The sequence below is a fragment of the Herpailurus yagouaroundi genome, unplaced genomic scaffold (assembly GCF_014898765.1).
Source record: "Herpailurus yagouaroundi ecotype Mexico unplaced genomic scaffold, PumYag 254, whole genome shotgun sequence".
Taxonomy (NCBI): Eukaryota; Metazoa; Chordata; class Mammalia; order Carnivora; family Felidae; genus Herpailurus; species Herpailurus yagouaroundi.
In genome coordinates, this window is record NW_024412471.1 from 1,012,319 (window position 1) to 1,022,356 (window position 10,038).

General features: G+C 51.0%; 1 protein-coding gene across 1 annotated transcript in view; it reads left to right on the forward strand.

Annotated features, from left to right (window-relative positions):
- The first annotated feature begins 7,911 nt into the window (after positions 1-7,911).
- Positions 7,912-10,038, forward strand: part of C2CD4D (C2 calcium dependent domain containing 4D) — a 3,183-nt gene continuing 1,056 nt past the window's right edge. The window contains exons 1-2 of the mRNA XM_040461148.1: positions 7,912-8,477; positions 9,325-10,036. Coding sequence (XP_040317082.1) covers positions 9,531-10,036 — 506 coding nt within the window. The 5' untranslated portion in view covers positions 7,912-8,477; positions 9,325-9,530. The remainder of the gene's footprint in view (positions 8,478-9,324; positions 10,037-10,038) is intronic.

Here is a 10,038-nt window from a genome sequence, read left to right on the forward strand (position 1 = left end):
TGAGGCACCGAGCACACAGTAACGAGAGGCAAAGACAGAGCCCCGGTGCTGAGGTGAACAACAGCAGGCCACAAGCAGGGGGCCCTCAGCTCCTGCCACCCCACCCTGGCTCCTGCCGTGGATGCAGTACAGACACAAAGGGAGGGGTCAATTTCACTCTATAAAGGAGATTAAAAAAAAAAAAAACAACACTTTCTAGAGGAAGCAGTGCTTAAACTGAGTCTCAAAACTTGAGTGGTGTTCACCAGGCAAGCAAGGGAGGGGAGGACTCTCCAGGCAAAAGGGATAGTAAAAGCAAAGGAATGGGGTAAAAGGGCAGAGTGACTTTGGAGAAGAGCAAGGTTTTGAGTAGGGCAGGAGTTTAGGGAAAGAGAAGGGGGCAGGGCAGGAGCAGACCATGGAAACCTTCCCAAACCCGGCTAATGCAACTTGAACTTTGTCTTGTAGGCAAAAGGAAGCTTTTAAAGGGTTTAACGTGGAGGCCGGCAGGGGGCGGACATAAAGTTTTGTTTTTTAGGAAGACGACTCTGGTGGCAGTAAAGGGGGAGTCAGCAAGCCTGATGGTGGGAACACTGGCTAGGAGGCCCCTGCAAACCCCCCAGCTAGAGATCGGAAGGCTCTGTCGTGAGTCAGAGCTTTGACAATGAGAGAGATGGAAAATGTTACACACACAAGAGTGTGAGACTTTGCCACTTATTATATGTACTGGATTTGTGAAGAAGAATCTTCCAGAATGACTCCAAGTTTCTGGCCTGGGGATGGCGGGTGGCCTTGCTGGGAGAACAGAGGAGCAGTTCTGAGGTGGGGGTAGACAATGAGTTAAGTTTCTCACACATTGAGCCTGCCGTGCCTGTGGTACTTTTGCCACGTGGCAAGCACCAGCAGGAACCTGGATGTTGTGGTCTGGAGCTGAAGACTGGTGAACAACTGACTCGGTTTGTAAGTCATCAATATGAAAACTGACACAGGACAGCTGGGAGAGAAGTCTACAGAGTGATGGGAGGGGAGGGGAGGGGAAAGAAATGAAGGATAGGGAAGGGCTCAGAGACAGAACCTTTGGTCACACAAAGGGTTAACATTGGGGCAGAGGACCAAAGAGCCACTAGAGGCCTAAGATAGGACAGGAGTGACTATTCTGAAGAGGGAGAGGTCAGCAGTGTCAAATGCTTAAGAGAAAGCAAGACAGATGAGAACTAAAAACAGTCCTTTGCCTTTGGCAGTAAGGAAGGTGAGGTCTTCTTTGCCGGAAGGTGGGCACAAAATCCAAATTATGTTGAATGAAAAATGGATGGAAATGGCAAAGTGACTCTAGATGATTCTTTCTAAGAATTTTGTTTGTTGTTGTTGTTGTTGTCAATGTTATTTAAAGAAAGAGGGTTGAGTGTATTTATAAATTGCTTTGGAAGGAGCCGGTGGAGAGAGGCTGAAACTCTAGGAGAGAGAGAGGCATCATCCAACAGAACAGCTGTCTGGTCTTAGAGATGGATCAAGAGCACAAATGGCAACAGCATCAGTGACTCTGATACCAAGCAGGATGTGAGGTTGAGAGGATTCACACCAGAGCACCTCAGCTTCCTCGGTGAAACAGGAGGCAAGGCCATCCATGGGGAGAGAGGTCTGGAGGAAGGGCAGTGATTGGGATAGGCCACTGTGGGGATCAGGAGAACAAACCAACCAGGTCCATGTGGGCCAAGGCATGCAGAAGGCCCAGGTGCTGATGGAAAACAGGGAAGTGCACTGACCTGAGGTGAGGAGAAGGCGTGAGCCAGCTGGCAAGACCACGGGACAATGGCTGATAAATCAGGTGAGGAAACAGTGGTAAAGGAGAAAAGAGAACATGGCCAGAGTAATGGTCTGACATGGAGAAGATTACAGACAGGGGGAGGCACTAGTCATCCAGGAGAAATCAGAACCTCCATCTGAGCTACAGATGAGAGAAGTGGAAAACCGAGCAGCCTCCTCAGGGATGGCAGGATTCTGTTAAGACAACTGGGTGCAGGGGATGCCCAGGAAGAGGTCAAGGACTCGAGAAGTTTTACCAAAGAATGAGAATTCCAAAGGGCATATCACAAATGATTGTTAATTATTAGGTGTGGTGAAGCCAAATACTAAAACAGGTAAACCTTTACAGCTCCATAGCACAACCCATATCTTAAATAGAATGGACTTCTTACGCACATAAAGTCCAGTTGTTGGTGTATAGGAGTCATTCAGGAATCTGGCTGACAAAAGTTCTGCCATATCCAACATATAATTTCCAGACTCATCCTGGGTGTTGATATCCAGTTACCAGATGGGAGAGGAGAGAATCACAAGGGAGGTGTTTGGGGGCCAAGCTTCAAGGTATTTCCATTGCCAGAACTCAGTCATGAGGCCCCAATAAACAGCAAAGGGAGGTTGGTTGGAGAATATGGTCTAACTATATGTTGTGGAAGAAAGAGAAAAGGGATTGGTGAGTAGCCAGCAACTACTGTCTCAGTCTGAGAGGAGGATCATCAGAGAAACAAAGAGTCTACGCCCAAACCCTTATCCTGGCAAGTGAAGAATTCAAGTTCAGGCCTAGGCTGAGGTTCCAGGATCTGGGGCTGGGGCTGGGGATTCAGGGGATCAGAGAGAATGGACCCTTTTGTGGCATGGAACAGGGCCAGAGAGTTGTACACAAAGTCAGCAGTGGTGGGGAGGTAAGGAAATCAGGTTCTCTTTCTAGTAATTGGACCACACACTTTCTAAGCCACCAATCTTGAATAATGGGTCAAAGATTGGTGGACCTAGATTTGAAGGGCCTTGACCCAGTGGCCCTCAAAAGCTAGAGTCATACCAGAGGCCATAGCCAGAAATCTCGTGGCAGCCAACTTTCCACCCCCCCCCCCCATATATTCACATCAAAACCCTATTTTTCTGTGTTTACAGTTGCCCTGATAATCTACAAACACAGTGCATACCAAAAACTTGATGGACCTGATGGACCTGTATTCACAGTCAAGGAGAGCCTATTTGTCATTAAAACACTTCCAGTCAAGGAAAAGAATAAAAACAAAATAGTTGTACTTAAGTTTCCATCTTAAAATAGATTAGATGCATCTGATACTTCTAAAAGAAACAGGTAGAAATCTACAGAGGTGGGAAGGCCCCACAACCTGTCTGAGAGTGTCAGGCTTCACTGGATAAGACCAGGAGGGTGAGCAGGGACACTGGTAAGTGAAATGTTGTCATCATCTCTAGGCTCTAGGGCTTTGACAAACACCCCTCCCCTCCAGGAGGCCAAGTTGTGCAGCTTTCTAGGCAGAAACAGGGGAGGTGCTGCCTCCACACTTAAAACAAATTTACCTGGAATGCAACTGTTGTAAAAGTAGATGGAGTGGAATCGAACTGGCCATCCAGACAAACGTGCCAGCTTCTCCTGCTTACAGCAGAGGATATGTGTTCTCCAGAAGCCTATGTCAAGTGTCAAGAGAACTGAAGAGTAAATAAGACAGCTGTAAGAACAACCAGTTCAAGAAGGCAGGAGACATTGGGAGCTCATACCAGCTCTTGAAGAAGGGACCCCTAAGGCCTTCCCGGAACTGCAAAGCTAGATCATTCATCAAAGGTCCTGGGTAAGGAGCCAGAGCTATCAGACACAGTAGATCACCAAGCCCCTCACCTGCCAGCACCCGTAGTGAGCACTGGTGGCCAAGTTATGCTACCTGAGGCCACCCCTCAAGGCCATGGGACAGACAGCTTAGCGAGACCCAAAAGCCCAGAGAGTCCTGTAACTGTTGCCTGTCTACCCGGAGGAAAGGCCTGTGCCCTGCCTGCCTCTTCATCAGGCTTCAACCCAGATGAACTCTGTAATGCCCCGTCCTCCAGGTGTGCCTCTACAATGGCAGTGGCAGGAAAAAGGAGATGAGGGCCCTCAGTCACATGTAATGTCCCCCAGGAGCAGCAGTGATGGTGCTGGAGGAGGTGAGGAGGCAGCACTCTGGGCCTCATTCAAGGGAGTAGTTCTGCTCAAATCCAAAGACCTCTAGGGTATAAGAAAGAACAATGCTCTTTGAGACAGAAGATCTTGGCTTCTAGTCTCAACTCTGCTACTGTTTGGCAAATCATTTCTTTCCAGGTCTGATATCTTACTGTTCTCATTAAGTCATCTTATGACTACTCAGTGTGCCAGTCATTTGTTTGATGGCTCCCAGATCCCCACCCCTCCCCTACTCTGCCTTAGATTGTGCAGGGCTAGTGCATACAAACTACAGTTCCCAGTCTCCCTTGCCACCTATCTTTGAGAGGCCCTAGTGGCCGACTGGAAGGCGGAAAGTAGAAAGAAGTAAGGGTAGTTCTCCCCTTCTCTTTGCTTTGAAAGGTGACTCAAGTAGTGCCTGTGTCTCCATGGTTCCAGATCCTGGTAGACAGTCCTCACCATCCTATTTGCCTTCTTAGCTTCTTCAATACCTTTGTAACAAGTTCCCTGTGTTAAAACTCCCTCTGTTGAACTACCCAGCAAGTGCTGTTTTCCTCACCAGACCCTGACGGATACAGCCAGGCTGTGGATTATTTGTAATCAGTTCTCAGTCCCCACACTGTGCAGCCCAGGTGGTGTGCACTCTTATAGGCACCCCTGATTTCATCCACCAAGAGAAGGAAATGGAAGGAGAGAGGGAGCCGGAAACTGAATCGTCAACCACTGAGCAACAGTCCTAAACCAAATCTCCGCCCATTTTCCCCCTACATCTGTACAGCTGAGCACAGCTAGAGAAAAATCTTGCAGCCATGCTGCCCGGTCTCAGCATAAAGTCATGGTTGCTCTCCTAAAGGCGAGCCTGCAGTACTACCCAGGACCCATCTTGCATCTTCCCTAGAGCATCCAGTCCCCTGTCCTCCTGGGTGACTGTTCCTTTCCTGGTCCCCTCTACTCAAACCCTAAAGCCACCTTCTCCTCCATCAATCATCACTCTCAGCTGGTGACCTGAGTAATTAGAAGCATTCAGAGTAAACAATTTCCCACTACCCACTCCTCCACCTTCTACCTCTATCCAGTTACTCTATGTTCTCCCCAGTAGCTGGGTGAACTGTTTACACAGCAGGCAAAGGACAATTCCCAGAATGATTTCTCACACACGACATCTATTTCTTCAGGAATATTGCTGCACCAATTCTCCTCTGTCTCTTCTACATTACCAATTTTCCCCTTCCTATGGGATCTTTCCCATCGGCATACAAACACACCACTATTTCTGTCATTTAAAATTTTTTCTCTTGATTCCACTCCCTCCCACCCCCGGCCACTACCCCATTCCCCCGTGCTCTTCTAGTAAATCCTTCAAGAGAATTGTTTTTGCTCTCTCTTTCCCCTAACCTTTCAGCAGCCCACTCCAACCAGGCTTTTGCTTCTGCCACCCCATTGAAACTGGTCTTCTCAAAGTCACCAGTGACTTTGCATTGCTAAATCCAGTGATCAATTCTCAGTCCTCACCTTACTGGATCTTGTCACAGCATCTGGCACAGCTGGTTCTCCTCCTCTCCCCTCTAAATATCGGCATGCCCAGGACTCAGTTTGAGTCTCAAGCCTCAGACCCTTACTCTTTTCTACCTACACTTCAAGTCTTGTGACTTTAAATTCCGTCTTCATTTCTCTTGGTGCCCACATTTATATTTCCAGTCTGGAACTCTCCTCTGAGTTCCAGGTTCATAAATCCAATTGCTTACCCAGCGTCTCCATTTAGATGTCTGGCACGCATCTCAAACTTAATAGATCCAAAGCTGAGCTCCTAAACTTTCTCTCTTCTCAGCAAATGATAACTCCATTCCTCCAGTTGTTCAGGCCAAAAACTTTGTATCGTTCTCTTTCTCTTCAGATGGGGATGGGTCCATTTATTGGCTTTAGCTTCAGAATAGATCCAGATCCTGAGTCATGCCCCAATCATCTTGAACAAAGGTTATTTCAATAGTCTCCCATCTGGTTTCTCTAATTATGCCTTTATCCCCTTCATTTCGTTCTCAACACAGCTGCCAGAGCAACTCTTTTAATACATGTCAAGTCATGTCACTCCTCAGCTCATTATAAGTCAAAGCTAAAATTGTCACAGTGGCTATAAGCCCCAACAGCATCTGTCCCTGTTATCCCTCTGACTCCCTCTCTTCTTCACTCATTCTGTACCAGCTATGCTGGCTGCTTTGCCTCCTTGAACACTCTAGGCATGCCTCCGCCTCAGAGCCTCTCACTGGTAATTTCTTCTGCCCAGAATGCTTTTCCCTCAGATAACCTTCCTCTCTCCTTCATGTCATTTCTAAAATGTTCTCTTCTCAAGATGGCCATCCCTGACCACCCCATTTAAAATTGAATGCTCCTCTATAATCCTTTCCTACTTTTACTTTCTCCCCAAACACTGATTTCCTTCTAATAAACTGTACTATTTTTACTTTTTTTTTTTTCTATTATCTTTCTTCCTCCACTAAAGCATCAACTTCAGCTGGCTAGGAGATGTATCTCTTTTTTCACTGCTATATCCTCAAGTCCAACACAGTGCCTGGCACATGGTAGGTAGTCAATGATTGAATGAATGAATGAATGAGGCCACAGAATCAAACTTGTCTGAATCCTACCCCACACCTGGACTTCTTATTATAGAAGCAAAAAAATGTCTTGTCAAGTCCAGATTGAGTTGGGTTTTCTGTTTTCTTGTACTTTTAGCAGAAGTGAGCTGAACTGATGCCCACGTATTAGCTGACTTAGTCCTCATACTAACTCTGAGGATTAGGTATGTTCTCTCTGTCTTCCAGATGGGAAAAATGAACCCTGGACAGATTAAGTTATATGCCAGAGATCACACAGCTAGTAAATCGCAGAGCTGAGATCCTCAACCCATCTGACTGATGCCAAAGCCATGAGTTCTTGGCTGCAGCACTCCATGCAGACCACCCTCCCGAGAAAGGACACCAGGGCTGAGCTGAGTGAGGAGCTAAAAGGTCTGGGTCAGTACTAAAGGGTCTGGGGCCACCAGGGACCTCCATAAAAGAAACACTTGCTCTTTCAAAACTCTCAAGTATCAGATGTTAAAATACCATCGTGTTTCCTGCATTTCACCATTTGTCTTGTTGTTGTTGCTTGCATCTTTATTGTCTGTCTCTCCCCTTAGACTGCCCCCCATTCTATATATCCCCAGCACATAACACAGTGAATGGAAGACTGAATTGATTCAGGTATAATTCTGCTTAATGTCATTAATTCATTCAATAAATCCTGATTAAGAACTTGCCTGTACTAAGCACTGTCCTCATGATGCTTACAGTCCAGTAAGACACTAAATAATCACATACAAAAATCACAGAGAAAAAAAAAAAACCTGTGACCAATGCCAGAAAGGAAAGGTATGGGGCACTGTGAAAGTATACAAGAGAAGTCCCTAATTTATTTTTTTAAGTTTATTTATTTTGAGAGAGAGACAGAAAGCCAGCACAGGAGGGTCAGAGAGGGGGAGACAGAGAATCCCAAGCAGGCTCCACACTGTCAGTGCAGAGCCTGATGCGGGCCTCTAACTCATGTACCAGGAGATCATAACTTGAGCTAAACCAGAGTCAGAGGCTCAACCAACTGAGCCACGCAGAAGTCCCTAATTTAGATGGAAGGCTGTCAGATCTGAAGGATGAAAGGGGGGGGGGGGGGGTGTGGTCCTAGGGGAGGAAATAGCCTATGCAAAGATCCTAGGTAGGGAAAGAGCCTGACGCCTTCGAGAAACTGAAGGATGGTGGGTGAAACTGAGGGTCGCATCTTGCCAGTGGTGGCCTGTGCTTCCTAGGATCTGCTTGCAGGAGAGGGGAAGGAAAGGCGAGGCAGCCTCCATGTTCACAGTTTAACAGCCTTCTGCCAAAGACAGGGAGCACAGGACCAGCTTGAGCTTGGCCCAAGGACAGAAGGAGCTTTGTCGTCAGTGTCTCTCTGTTCAGACATTTGGATCCTGGTCACTTTTCCTTGGGCCAGTGTAATTCAGAGAACTAGTCACAGAAAGTCACTCTGTCTGGGAAGCTATTGTGATGGCTCCAGAACTGCACAGGGTGTTGGGGGAGGGGGAGGGGGTGGTCAAAGGATTCCAGCAAGGAAGGCTTTGCAGAATATGTGGTTTGTGTGATCAAGGCGATGGGTTTCACCTGGCAGGGCTAGGGTGTGGCCAGTGCAGCACACAGGGTGGTGGAGGCCACTGCCCGATGATAACGACCTCCTCACTGCAGCCCTCCCAGGGGCGGGGGAAGCAGAGGAGGCTGGGGTCCCAGGACTGGCTTGCTGCTAGAAAGCTAGAGGAAGGAGTTAAGAAGGACGGGCTGATGACCGTGGAGACAGAGCTCTGTTTATCCAGGAAAAGAGGTCGTACGTAGGCAGCGGAGGCCCCTGCCAGCTCCTCCCAGAAGTACTGGGCTGGGGGAGCAAGCCAGAGAGGAAGCTACTCCCCTCCTGGCTCTGAACGCCTGCTGATCAGAGGCCAGGAACCGGCGGCGACCTACAGGTGAGGCCTGCACCCCGGACGTCCGACGGAGCCTGCCATGGGCTCGGGCTCCCAGGCGGACGGCCGGAACGCTGCGTCCGCGGGTGGGGCGCGGGGGTGCGGTGAGCGAGCGGCAGCGGAGCCTCTGAGAGAGCCGCTCTGGGGGTGGCGGAGAATCAATACCGCCTTTGTGCTCAGTGGTTTCCTGGGGAGAAAAGGAGTGGAGAGTGGGAGTGGCGGCCCAACGGCCGGGCCCCGCCCGGCAGACTCGGGATGCGGCGGGGCGGGGCGGGGCGGGGAGGCTGGGAACGGGACAGTCAGGGCTTGGGGTGGAGGGGATTCTGTGTCCCCGAGAGGTGCATCTCCTTGGACGGCCCTGAGTGCTCGCAGGACAGCGGCCAGGTGTGCAGCGAGTCCGCTTCTGGCCTCGAGCCGCTCGGAAAGGAGAGGGAGGAGCAAGAGGAGGCAGGTGGGGCTGGGGCCAAAGGATGGCTCAGTCTTACGAGGATTGAGCCCAGGAGCGGGGAAGGCAGCCAAAGGGGACCCCGGACAAGATCTTGGAGGAGGGTCTGCGTCTTCAGGACGCGCGAGGGAGAAGAGGATGAGCTTGCCCAGGGCCTCTATGCCTCTTCAGGGGAGCAAGATGTACAAGCGGAGTTTGGGATCTGGGTCCGTGTTTGTGACTACAGACCTTTTGGTGATTCGAGAATCTCCCGCTAATTCTCCTAACAGTAGCTAGAGTTCTTTCTAGTGGTTATGTTGGGCCTTCTCTTTAGAGTGAACACCGTTAGCACTAACTGCGGAGTCTGCATTTGCCGAGGCTTGAATCTGAAAATGTGACTGTCCCGTATCCTCCATTTCTCCCCAGGCCTCCAGGCTTCACAGCCCCGTTTTTCCCGCCCAGAGAGGGGCCCGCGCGCTGGGGGCAAAGTGCTCGGCCCACCCGGTGTATGTTCGGAGCGTCACCCACCTCAAGCCCTCTTCTTTCCTCCGAAGGCCTTCCCTCCCGGAACGCTGAAATTGCACCTTCTCTGCCTCGCGGAATTCGGACTTCCGCCATCCTCACCCCACTTCATGTGGCTCTTGGAGAAAGCCGGCTACAGACTGGGGGCCCCGGAGTCCGGGCCCCGATGGGCGCCGTCCAACCTGCTCCCCAAGCGCCGAGCCCGGGGCCCGCCCGCGCGCGCCTGTCCTAACGTCCTCACCCCCGACCGCATTCCGCAGTTCTGCATCCCGCCCCGGCTCCCAGACCCGGGCGGCGCCCAGCCCCCGGCTGGGCGCGGCCTCCCCGCGGCCTGTTCGCTGCCGCACCTGGCGGGCCGCGAAGGCTGGGCCTTCCTGCCTGAGAGCCCGCACACTCGCCGGCGCGAGTCCCTGTTCCACCCGCCGCCCCCCGCCGCCGCCAGGGGGCTGTCCCCGGCGCACGCCCGGCTGCACGTATCCGCCCCGGACCTGCGCCTCTGCCGGGCCCCCGACAGCGACACGGCCTCGTCGCCCGAGTCGTCGCCCTTGGGCTCGCCGCGGCCAGACCCCGGCCGACCCCGGCCGCGCTCGGCGGCCCCGGAGGAGGCGAGCTCCGCCC